The 12720-nt window shown below is 41.1% G+C and overlaps 4 protein-coding genes across 4 annotated transcripts; 1 reads left to right on the top strand and 3 right to left on the bottom strand.

Annotated features, from left to right (window-relative positions):
• Nucleotides 1-777: 777 nt before the first annotated feature.
• Nucleotides 778-1227, bottom strand: LOC136711867 (histone H2B). The gene has a single exon (XM_066688430.1). It carries the CDS (start codon nucleotides 1197-1199, stop codon nucleotides 825-827), a length of 375 nt encoding a protein of 124 aa, XP_066544527.1. The 5' UTR covers nucleotides 1200-1227; the 3' UTR covers nucleotides 778-824.
• A 2035-nt stretch (nucleotides 1228-3262) lies between these two features.
• Nucleotides 3263-4010, top strand: LOC136711871 (histone H4). The gene has a single exon (XM_066688434.1). The coding sequence runs from the start codon at nucleotides 3263-3265 to the stop codon at nucleotides 3572-3574; it is 312 nt and encodes a 103-aa protein (XP_066544531.1). The 3' UTR covers nucleotides 3575-4010.
• Nucleotides 4011-4690: 680 nt separating this feature from the next.
• LOC136711858 (histone H3) lies at nucleotides 4691-5204 on the bottom strand. The gene has a single exon (XM_066688420.1). The coding sequence runs from the start codon at nucleotides 5144-5146 to the stop codon at nucleotides 4736-4738; it is 411 nt and encodes a 136-aa protein (XP_066544517.1). The 5' UTR covers nucleotides 5147-5204; the 3' UTR covers nucleotides 4691-4735.
• Nucleotides 5205-5919: 715 nt separating this feature from the next.
• Nucleotides 5920-6807, bottom strand: LOC136711736 (histone H1-like). The gene has a single exon (XM_066688187.1). It carries the CDS (start codon nucleotides 6766-6768, stop codon nucleotides 6124-6126), a length of 645 nt encoding a protein of 214 aa, XP_066544284.1. The 5' UTR covers nucleotides 6769-6807; the 3' UTR covers nucleotides 5920-6123.
• Between the last annotated feature and the right edge of the window lie 5913 nt (nucleotides 6808-12720).

Consider the following 12720-nt stretch of genomic DNA (forward strand, 5'->3'; position numbering starts at 1 on the left):
ATAACAAACCTTTCATATTCAATCAGTAATTCTATGGAAATGGCTTTGGATAAAAATGTCTAGATTTCAGAAATCCATGCACATTGGACCCTGTATAACGTAAAAACGTTACACTTCAGTAACCTATGCGACATATTTGAGATGAATAGGAGGCATAACTGGTGAACGTTTGCACACAATTAGGACTGAGACAATGTTAAAGTGTGTTTGTCCTGTGTAAAGTTATCATATGTATTATTGTCCTCAACATTATCCTATTAATAGTCAACACCAAACTTGTGCGCCATCCACGCCAAGAGTCACCATCATGTCCATACGTGGAGAGCGAGCCTAGATACTGATAAGCGGCCAGAGGCAAGACCGGAGACTCAACTTGTTTTAAGCCACATAAAAGTCTCCTCAAGAAATGAATGAATTTCCCTTGGATTTGAATGATTGTGATGTTCATTTACAGCTTAAACGCATGTTGTAAAAGCACATAACGTAATCGCAGTGTATACAAAACGTTTACCCAATTTAAATTTCTTCATGTATACATGTTAACGAATACAAAAATGGACTAGTCAATTTGTAACTGCCGTGATCAGAAAGGAAAGTGCTTCACACGCATTTACCCTTTGGGCCTTACACTTATGAAATTAGACTTTAATCCCCCCCTCATTAACCGAAAGTATTAAACCGTAATTATCGGCGCAGCTTTAGAACCTTTTATAAACTAATATATGCATCTCGATCTACCGAGATTGTATGAATGGATTCTCTTTCACAGACCGAGTGCGTGGCTCTTAAAAGAGCCTTTGGGTTCGTTCAGCTTCCGATCGGGTTTACTTGGAGCTGGTGTACTTGGTGACGGCCTTAGTGCCCTCAGACACGGCGTGCTTGGCCAGCTCTCCGGGCAGCAGCAGCCGCACGGCGGTCTGGATCTCCCGGGAGGTGATGGTGGAGCGCTTGTTGTAGTGCGCCAGGCGGGAGGCCTCGCCGGCGATGCGCTCGAAGATGTCGTTGACGAAGGAGTTCATGATGCCCATGGCCTTGGAAGAGATACCGGTGTCCGGGTGCACCTGCTTCAGCACTTTGTACACGTAGATGGCGTAGCTCTCCTTCCTGGACTTTCTGCGCTTCTTGCCGCCCTTCACCGCCGTCTTGGTCACGGCTTTCTTGGAGCCCTTCTTGGGAGCAGACTTCGCTGGTTCAGGCATCGTTTCGGTTTGTTAGAAAATCTAAAAGACGAATGACAGGCTCGTCTCACAACGCCTCTATTTATAGCAGCTCTATGCAAATAATATTGTTAAACCCAAAGTGTTCGTTCATTGGTTAGTACCACTTATTTAGTGACGTTAACTTTTAATAGGCTATTCTTCTACACCAATGGCAGTCGCTCTGTGAAAAGGACAGTGGCTGCACAGAACTGGTCTAGACGAGTCCTTTGTTGCACATTACAACAAAATGTACGAGATATATCAATTCGCAGAAAATCTAACATGTATATACATTTCACGTTATTTTAATATTTACTCTTTACCTCGGACAGTGAAATTAATACCTGATTAAAAGATTCCCACCTTAAATTCCATACATTCTCCCTTTAAAATAATATAAATTATAGAAGAACAGCCATTACATGTTTTGCTGTGATTTCACAACACCATGTGATATTAAAATCATACACAAATATGGCAAATTCGTTATTTGATTTAAGCTTTTATACCGGATGTGTTTAAAATATCCGCCAATACACAGGATGTAAATACAACCGACGAAATAGTCTAATTCATGACGGTAAACGACTAAATCTGAGACAATGAACTTGTTCACACAGACACTCACGAAGGAGACACACGCTAATATTAACTATCTGTTCTGTTACAAGTGTTTTTAGTTAATAATGTTTTTCTATGTAAATCCAATGTTTTATGATGGGTAGTGGTCACTGGTTCCTTTAAGAAATACAGGAAGTAAGTAAGTAACAGGGATTCACATTTAACCTTCCATATGACTTTAGTCAGGAAGTAATAACTCATGGAAGCGAGAACAACAATTTTCTACCTGTTGTATCAGTAAACATCTGCACATATCTTATGCTTTTCGTAGCATCGTTGGTATGTAATTGTAATTCATTATTTGGTATAAAAAACAATGTTTTGTGAAGTTTGATGTAAAAAGGCTATCAAGCTTTTCTGGGTTGATGTAATGTACAACCAGTGCTATATCTATAGTCATTAGGAGTTTATAGTCAAATACAGTAATCGACAACATATTAAAATGAGACTGTTATGGGTTACTTGGTTGATACTTGCAATGCATATGTAAACATGTAAGAGTAAATTGCGGGAATTTAGTTCATGAGAAAATATGTTTACAGTGTATAAGGTATTTACAGTATGCATAGTTTTGATTATGCTTTCTGTCTGTTCTCAGTTTCACCCTTTTTCTAATCAATAAACCTGCAGACAAACGGAAAACTGTCTCCAGAGTTTTGATGAACAGAAGGTGTTTAACTTACTACCAAGTTATATTTAGTACATATAATCGAGGGCGGCATACTATCATATTTTAAAAGTGAACTATTATAAAGGTTTTAAATTCGAGTTAAGGACTAGCAAATATTGATATTCGGATTGTGTTCTTAAATTGTAACTCCATTCTGATTGTCTTGACTGCCACACATTTTGGTTGGTTTACAGTGTTTCTTAGAAGTCTCACATTTTCAGAATCAGCAGAAGTCATTGACAATGAAGACACAGTAAAATATAGCTGCCAATTCACAATAATATAACTACAATAAAGGCTTCATGTGTCAAAACTGAGGCATTTAAAATGGCAGCCAATTTTAATCAGACATTTCATGACTTCTATAGGTATCTGCACATGATGAGATTGTTGTGTAAGATCAATAGCTTTGATACATACAAGAAAGACAAAACGTTTGAAGCACTGCAGCCTGTAGGGTGATAGCTGAGAGTGGCATATCATAGGTCTGAGTCGATTATATGATTCTAACAACGCTTCGCAGAAGCAAGTATGTGTGGAAGAGGCAAGGGCGGAAAGGGACTCGGTCCATTATGAATGTACATAGATATGAAAACTAGTTTGGTGGTGAAACGGTTAATCAATGGGGTGTTTCTAGTTCCCCTGAGAGAAGGTGGGCGATTCCTGAATTCCGCTATTTCCTGGCCTCAATCAGGTCCGCTACATGACTATAACCATAGAGCATTTTCACCAGTAAACTATTTGATCGGTGAAGATTAGAAAAAAAACAAGTATGTCTGGAAGAGGTAAGGGTGGAAAGGGACTCGGTAAAGGAGGCGCTAAGCGCCATCGTAAAGTGCTCCGTGATAACATCCAGGGAATCACCAAGCCCGCTATTCGCCGCCTGGCTCGGCGTGGTGGAGTCAAGCGCATCTCCGGCCTGATCTACGAGGAGACCCGTGGAGTGCTGAAGGTGTTCCTGGAGAATGTGATCCGTGATGCCGTCACCTACACCGAGCACGCCAAGAGGAAGACCGTCACCGCCATGGATGTGGTGTACGCGCTGAAGCGCCAGGGTCGCACTCTGTATGGCTTCGGAGGATAAACCACTGCCTGACCCGACCCGCTCACAACCCAAAGGTCCTTTTAAGGGCCGCCCACACTTTCACTTGAAGGGCTTGGATTCATGTCTGTGTAGATTAATCTTCTATAAGTGTATTTATATTTTCTCGCCTAAACACAAACCCTTCCGTTTGGTCTTTGATCTGTTATCTATACGGGCCTGTGTATATTATCTTTCAACTCAAAAGCTCAGATGTATAATTGTGTGGTTTCTGTGGTGTTAATATTAATACACTTTCTCTTCCTCTTCCACGTAACGAGCCCACTATTGTATTTGATTGTATTGTTTTATGAAGATGTATACTGCCGATTGTCATAGTGTCCCTTGATTCGTATTTCATGGTAAAATTAGATGCTTTGCGATGTTTCATGACAAGTTTATAATTTATAGTATGAAATAAAAGTTACATAGGATTCTACTGAAGATTAAAAGATTAAGTTATGATTCCTAGTTGTAAAGATGTTTGAAGCTTCCAAAAGAAAGGTTTTCATTAAATGCCCATTTATGTAGGTTTTTATGTGTTATCGGAAGGATAATATTAACACGGTGCAAATAAAAGTAATTGTATTTTAGATTTAATATACTATTTAATACGGAATATCACTATACCAGTGTGAGGAAATACTGGCAACCCAGTCAGCTCGTCTGCATTTCTCATTATCGTCACGGATGTGAACTCTTGTGTCCCATCAAGTACAGAGTAAGTCGTTGTTAATTTTCTCGGCTGTTTATGCTTCATGTATTCGTGGCTATAACACAATGAACCTTGTGTACATGTATAAAGCATACATTAAATACATTGCTGTTAATTCCGTCTTTGGAAAATGACATTCACCTTAAAATGATAATAAATTATATTGAAATTCTTGGACGAAAACGTTCCGATATTCGCACGTGAGAAGTGCTCTTGGTCACAATTATAATTCACGGTCACTGCAGTGAAATCCAACCCCAACTTAAAAAAAAAAAAAATGAAAACACAATGTGAATGGCTCTGTGCCCCGTGGCAGAAGACAACTTTGCAAATATGTAAACCCAACACCAATGACTTTAAAATGGCATTAAAACAAAATGAACTCGCTCTGTTCAGGAGATGTGTGTGGCTCTGAAAAGAGCCGTTGTGTCGTTCTCTGGGGTCAGTGTCTAGGCTCGCTCTCCCCGGATGCGGCGGGCCAGCTGGATGTCTTTGGGCATGATGGTGACTCTCTTGGCGTGGATGGCGCACAGGTTGGTGTCCTCGAACAGGCCGACCAAGTAAGCCTCGCTGGCCTCCTGCAGAGCCATGACGGCGGAGCTCTGGAAGCGCAGGTCGGTCTTGAAGTCCTGGGCGATCTCTCGGACCAGGCGCTGGAAGGGCAGCTTGCGGATCAGCAGCTCGGTGGATTTCTGGTAGCGGCGGATCTCCCGGAGAGCCACAGTGCCGGGCCTGTAGCGGTGAGGCTTCTTCACTCCGCCGGTGGCCGGGGCGCTCTTGCGAGCAGCTTTGGTCGCTAGCTGCTTTCTAGGCGCCTTTCCGCCGGTGGATTTGCGAGCAGTCTGCTTTGTCCTGGCCATTCTCACAACCTCAAAATCTAAGCGTAGATTCAGAAATAAAGTGACGACCAGCAGGAACCCTTTTTAAAGCAGACCTTGCCTGAAGCCATTGGCTGAGATTTCATCCGAATGATGATTGGTTAGCATGTGAATCCTAACCAGTGATTGGCCGTATTTAAATTCGGGCGCCAGTTAGTGCGTTGTATCTGTACCGCCCAGCTTCTAACCGAACGAGCTGCTTCATTGTTCTCCTCGCCCTCTGCCTCCCGCCGTTTTAAACACACTGCAGTAAATGTACTTTTTACACTATAGATAAGACCTATGGATTGTCATTTGTTATAATGTTCATACTAAGATTGATGAAGAATGGATGCAGATCATTGTATTGAGAGAGACACATTAAATGCCCTCTCTCTAAGAGCTTTAAACGAATTTGTTCCTCTCTTTATCTCCCAGTCTCTACTACAGACTAACAGACTGGATTTTTCTTCACAGTGACATGCACTAGCCCAGTGGTAGCCAACCCTGTTCCTGGAAAGCCGCGATCCTGAAAGTTTTCCAGGTCTCTCTAAATCACCAATCATTGTATACCTTGAACACAGGGATATTGTGTCTAATTAAGATCCACAATTGGTTCGATTTAACGATCGGGATAGAACATAATTATGTATACCCTGCGGCTCTCCTGGACCAGGGTTAGTCATATACAGGGCGACTTACACAATATAAGAGCAATACAAAGTGCAATAATACAGTACAATTCAGAGCATAATGCAATTTAAAAATTCAAATTTACACGAGTCCATAGGAAATACACAATTCACAGGAGGAGAAATAACAGCTTACGGTAAAAGGCAATATTTACACAATTTTAAAGAGTACACGAATAAAGATATACCAGAGATAAGATACAAAAACGGAAATTGCGCTTTTAAAAAGTTGTGGTGGCTCTTAGAAGAGCCGTTGTGGGTCGAGGCGGGGAGCCGGAGTCAATTCCTTCACTTTTTCTTCGGAGCCGCCTTCTTGGCTTTCGGCTTGACGGTTTTGGGTTTGGCCACTTTGGGCTTGGCCGCCTTGGCTTTCTTGGGGCTCTTGGTGGCCTTCTTGGGCGCCGCCGGCTTCTTAGCAACTTTTTTGGGGCTCTTGGTCGCCTTTTTGGCCGCCGCGGGCTTCTTGGCCTTCTTGGGAGACTTCTTGGCGGCCGCTGGCTTCTTCGCTGCGGGCTTTTTGGACTTTGCAGCCGCAGCGGGTTTCTTGGCGGCGGCGGGTTTCTTGGCCGCTGGCTTCTTGGGCTTAGCAGCGGTCTTCGTGGCGGGCTTCTTCTTGGCCTCCGCCTGCTGCTTGTTCAGCTTGAAGGAGCCCGAAGCGCCGGTGCCCTTAACCTGCACCAGAGCGCCCTTGGTCACCAGGCTCTTGACTGCAACCTTGACGCGGGAGTTGTTCTTCTCCACGTCGTAGCCGCTGGCCGCCAAGGATTTCTTCAGAGCGGCCAGGGAGACGCCGCTCCTCTCCTTGGAAGCGGACACAGCTTTAACGATCAGATCGCTCACGCTGGGTCCTGCCTTCTTGGGCTTGGCGGCGACTTTCTTCTTGGGCGCCTTGGCCGGAGCGGCGGCGGGAGCTGGAGCGACTTCTTCCGCCATTTCTCTGTCTCTGTGTAAATGCGATTCACACCGTGTGGAGACTGCGGCTCTGAGGGACGGATCTTATACACTATATGAGAACCATATAGACTCAACCTCAGGCTCGGCACTTCTCTTGCGCACACCGCCTCTCGGATTTGTGTTTTCTCTCCACAGAAAATCAGAGAGAAGTAGAAGAAAAAGACCACAAAACAAAAAGAAAACACACGAGGTGCAAGCAGAATCCCCCATTCGTCAATATTAATCAGGCCTTTAGTAATGACCGCGGCGTGTTTTTCACCGAGAAGCCGAAAACCTACCAAAACAGTTTCCAAACGCAGCCACCTCGATCTTACGTCCTCATATCTTTCCGAAATAAAGTCACTAAAATTTCCTTAAAAGATTGAAAATCCCCCTTCGATCTGAAGCCACGGCCCTTCTGAACCTATGAAATGCAGTATAATGTCTGACAAGAGTATAACCCAGTATCAATCTCTCTTTTGGTGTAGTGCAGATAACACACTTGAGATCACTCAGGTTAATGTGACTCGTAAGATGAACACCTTCGTACTATCTTTCGAAGATACTGTACAATTTGTTAATTTATTAAATCTAATATAAAATCAGGACTGAAATAGACTTACGTTATTTTTAAAGTTACTGCCATTCGTATATTATTAATCCTTTTTAATTTCATATATATTTTATTGCACTGCCATTAATTGTGAGTCATCCTTACAGTTTAAGTGGCAAAGTAAGAAATCTCCCAATTAATTACTACTACTACTACTAGTAGTAGTACTACTACTACTACTACTACTACTACTACTACTACTACTAATATTAATAATAATCATCATCATCATCATGGTGATGATGATGTGGGACGTGCCGTCTTAATGCCATACATATTATTATTATTAGTTTTATGTTTAAGTTGGCAAATTGACAGCACTCTCAGTATCTAGAGTAACGTGTGATGACTGTAAATGTCAAACTCTGACCATTCCTTGCTCAAATATTGAAAAACCAATGTGCTGTTTTGAACCTAATGATTCTCAATTTGCCTGTGTGTCCAAGATGTGCCTGTTTGTGTCTGACTGCAGTGTCAGTTGGGAATAAACTGTTCTGCCTGTGTGTCACACAGACACAAACACATAGGGAAATGCACACACAAAGAGCCTTGTGAGCCTGTGCCCCTTGATAACCATCTCACTTCAGTATGTAGCAAAATCTCCACATGTTCACTGCACATTTCATTACAAAGCACACTTAACAGACCTGAATTCATTGGTCGGTGAAGAGCCGTTATTAATGTTTTATATTAACTGTTTTATGTTAATAATAATATGCAGACCAAGCAAAGTAAATGTATTATGGTAACATCAACCATTTTTGCAAGTTGTTCAGGGCATACCCTCTAGACATTCCTGTCAATAATAGAAAATATCAAACTGCAGAGAGAGAGAGGGCCCACAGCTGTTTGTTAAAAGTCTGTGAACTTAATCTTTTCTCCAGATAGGCAGGAACTGTTTTTGCTAATGATTGATTGACAGTTGTTAAATAAGATCCATGGGATCGGACCTTTCCTAGTATATCAAAGGAACACATCTGTTCTTTGGATCCCACACCTCTTCCGAGGAAGACTACCATGAACATTACCAGGGTCAGAAATCTGACCTCGAGATAACACTCTGGCAAACCCCCAGTGACAGACCCCGGCCACAGACCCACATGTCCTGCAATGTATATAAGGCTGACCACTTGTGCTGTTCAATAAGTCTCTGCTGAGTTAGAGTGCTTCCATGTCAAGCCCCTTCCAGGCCTGGCATGTTAAATAAATACATTTACCATCTATGCATCCAGACTGGGTTCTTCAGTCTTTGATAAAATTCATTACTTTAACAGCAGAGTCTAGCACAGATTTTAAATCATCAGGCATTTTCTTGACTGCCAGTGCCTCGCCGCGGTGGATGCTGCAGTGCATCCACTTCACATCCAGAGCGACCTCTCTAATCCATGCAACTACACTGCTGTGTCGGCCTGTCATCTCTCTGGCACCATCTGCATAAACTCAGACACATTTTTTCCAGTCGATGCCATTTTCTTTTGATTATTTCATTCAGAAGCGGAAAAATATGCTCTCCTGTAGTTCTTGTTGGTAGCGGCTTAAAGAACAGAAAGTCCTCATGGAACATGCCCTCAAACTCATAGCTAACATAAATGAGCAAATTGGCCAAATCGGCGACATCAGTAGTTGGGCTGCTGTTGTCTTCCAGTGGAGGGTGCTTGAGTTTCTCCAGTGCCCCGCTGTGTACATGGTTCATTTATTCACACAGTAAAAGCTGTAGTTACCCTGCGCTAGCTGCGCTATTCAGCAGGGAGTGCTCCTAATCTCAACTCGTTACCTGTATAAAAGACACCTGTCCACAGAAGCAATCAATCAATCAGATTCCAAACTCTCCAGCATGGCAAAGACCAAAGAGCTGTCCAAGGATGTCAGGGACAAGACTGTAGACCTACACAAGGCTGGAATGGGCTACAAGACTATCGCCAAGTAGCTTGGTGAGAAGGTGACAACAGTTGGTGTGATTATTTGCAAATGGAAGAAACACAAAATAACTGTCAGTCTCCCTCCGCCTGGGGCTCCATGCAAGTTCTCACCTCGTGGAGTTTCAATGATCGTGAGAACGGTGAGGAATCAGCCCAGAACTACATGGGAGGATCTTGTTAATGATCTCAAGGCAGCTGGGACCATAGTCACCAAGAAAACAATTGGTAACACACTACGCCGTGAAGGACTGAAATCCTGCAGCGCCCACAAGGCCCCCCTGCTAAAGAAAGCACATGTACAGGCCCGTCTGAAGTTTGCCAATGAACATCTGAATGATTGGGAGGAGAACTGGGTGAAAGTGTTGTGGTCAGATATGAGACCAAAATCGAGCTCTTTGGCATCAACTCAACTCGCCGTGTTTGGAGGAGGAGGAATGACCCCAAGGAAACCATCCCCACCGTCAAACATGGAGGTGGAAACATTGGGGGTGTTTTTCTGCTAAGGGGACAGGACATCTGCACCGCATCAAAGGGACGATGGACGGGGCCATGTACCGTCAAATCTTGGGTGAGAACCTCCTTCCTCCTTCACCTCAAAATATGCATATCAACATTTTTCTGTGTTTGATTGCAGCAAGAAAAACTTCAGTTTTGTCAGTGGGAAGATGTTTTGTCTTTTTTTCTTTTTTTTTTTACAAATAAACAGTCCTAATCTATTTGTGGTTTTTGTTTTGTGTTTTTTTCCCCATTTACTTACATGGGTTACCTATTGTTACTATTAGACTATTGGCAACAGGCTATCATATTAAATTATAGTAATCTTTTAGAAATAATTACATTTGCTTATATTTGTTGTCCATTGTAATTACATGGTAAAAGCTATCACTTTATAATATGGTACTCTTCCTGATGTATTACACTGAGTTACAAATAGTTCTATTGTAATTACTATGCTTTGTAATGCTTTCACATATACCACTTGTTTAACTGTGTTTGAGTTTACTTGCATGGGTGGTCTATTCTTATTGTCAATATTACAATACCAAAACAAAACATTTATTACATTCTTCACAACATGTTTTAGTGTTAAATATTTTATATGGCAGCACATAAGGTGTATATAAAATAATTTGCTCACGTTACAAAACAGGTGGAATTCATGCCATGTCTGAAGTTTATATTCAGAATTGTACACAGGGAGAAGAGTGCAAATCTAAACAAACAAGCTTTACTGCTGCAACCTACTGGTCTGTCATTTTGTGAAATAAGAATGATTAAAATCCAAATTTGTGACCTTTGTAATGACATGAAGGGAATTTTACCATGTTGGTAAAACAGCTGCTTCATTTTTACTTCATATTTTTCATACAGGAAACAATTGGTTTGGTCTCTATCTTTCCTCAAATTACTTGGAATGTTTAATCCCAAGCATGGAGATTTCCTGTATGTGGATACAGGTATGCTTAATCCGTGTTTTTATGAGTTTCATGAGTTTATGGTCATCAGTAACATCACAAAGGTTTGCACCATTTTACATAAATAAGTAAAGTAAATAATGCACACTACATAACTAAGCCATACTACATGTTGTTAAGTGTATGTAAGCTTGTGCTGTAATTACATTATCAATACTAGTATTTAATTTTTAACTATACATAAAATACATGGTCAATGCACTCTTGTTACTGTGTAATTACAGTGTAAGTAAACTGTATTATGAATACTGTATTATAAAGTGTTTCCCAGACTCAGTACACACTCACACAAACCCTTGCTTTTGACTAATTGTTACGTCCCCAAGTAGCTGATGTAAGGGGATAAGAGGAACGTAACATAAAACATACAAATGCAGTAGTGGGAGAGCGAAGGGAGTGCAAAAACCAACACAATATCAATAAGATTATATATATATATATATATATATATATATAAGATGGGTTTATTTAAAATGGGGAGGGGAGTATGTACAAGTATGTACAGTATACAAAAACACGTGATGATAATGATACAAATAATGAACAAATATACAGAGGAAAACACCCTGGGCGGTGTCGGCTAACACTGAAACAAAACAAAACCTATCTAAGCTAGTCTAAAAGAGTAAACCACTACCTCACTTGTATTTGTAGGACGACCCTAACTAGCTACACTAACTGAACTATCTAAACCTAACAACTAGTACAGAGGGGTGATCACCGCCCCTACCTAAATACCTAATGTGCTAGACAACATACATCCCTACGTGTAACCGTAGGGATCTATCTACCCGTTCTCCCCTGAACAGAGCACAATACACAATACAATGTGAACGGAAACAAAACAGAGAAGAAAACAGTGGATATTTACACAAGGAAAAACAATCAATCACAAAGGTATTTTACACACACAAACAGGGTAGCAACACGAAATGGCGTTGCAATCGGTAGTCTCCCGTAATGGAGGAATGACGGGATATTTAAGCAGTAGTTGGAGACATCTGATTGGACAGGAACAGCACAGAACAGCGGAGCTGAGTGACGGAGACGAGAGCCAATCACAGCGGGACACCTGCGTACAATAGGGATAGGAGGAGAACAGACACAGAGCACACGCACGTAACACTAATCAATAAATCATATTCCTTCAGTCTTTTATCTTTTGAGTACAAAGTATTTTTCAAATAATGTAATCGGCATTAGAAATAATGTAAAATGGTCAGATCTTAGATAACCTTTGTTTTTATTAAAAGGAAAATCAATGTGATATTGTATTTTCCCTTGTGTGTCTGTGTGTTATATACCCAGCATATTTAGAGGCTTTATTCAAAATGTATGCATGCCTGGGACAGTGTAATTCTGAAATTCAATAGTTTTATTATTATTATTATTATTATTATTATTATTATTATTATTATTATTTATCGGCAGACGCCCTTATCCAGGGCGATAAGGGCGTTTGCCAATAAATAAATAAATAAATAATAATAATAATAATAATAATAATAATAATAATAATAATAATAATAATAATAAAACTATTTAGTAAAAGAGAGCGTCGGATACAAACAACAGATCTCCCCACATTGGAAACCGGACAGCAGGCCAGCCGGCTCTCAGATTACAAGCAGACAGGAGGGGAGGTGACAGAACGGTACAGCAGGAACAGGATCAACATGGAACAGAAGGGCAAAAAGAAAGACGCGGTGCATAGCAGAGATCGACGGATTCCTGCAGAGGTTTTTTTTCTTTTCATGTATTTATTTTTAATTAGGTTAGGGTTTTGGCTTATTTTATGTTCCTTTTGAATTGAAGGCGATTTTAGCAATTTTAGGCGGTTTTATTGATTGTCATTTTGCACACTGTCTTGTGATTGCAGACTTCATGCCCTGCTTTTATTTCTGCTTGTTGGAATAAACACAACTTACTTACCTGGGTCTATTGT

The sequence above is a fragment of the Amia ocellicauda genome, chromosome 16, assembly GCF_036373705.1.
Source record: "Amia ocellicauda isolate fAmiCal2 chromosome 16, fAmiCal2.hap1, whole genome shotgun sequence".
NCBI lineage: Eukaryota > Metazoa > Chordata > Actinopteri > Amiiformes > Amiidae > Amia > Amia ocellicauda.

Bases quoted from the DNA above. Each gene is read 5' to 3' on its own strand.
- LOC136711867 (XM_066688430.1), bottom strand. From the start codon at position 1,199: ATGCCTGAACCAGCGAAGTCTGCTCCCAAGAAGGGCTCCAAGAAAGCC.
- LOC136711871 (XM_066688434.1), top strand. From the start codon at position 3,263: ATGTCTGGAAGAGGTAAGGGTGGAAAGGGACTCGGTAAAGGAGGCGCT.
- LOC136711858 (XM_066688420.1), bottom strand. From the start codon at position 5,146: ATGGCCAGGACAAAGCAGACTGCTCGCAAATCCACCGGCGGAAAGGCG.
- LOC136711736 (XM_066688187.1), bottom strand. From the start codon at position 6,768: ATGGCGGAAGAAGTCGCTCCAGCTCCCGCCGCCGCTCCGGCCAAGGCG.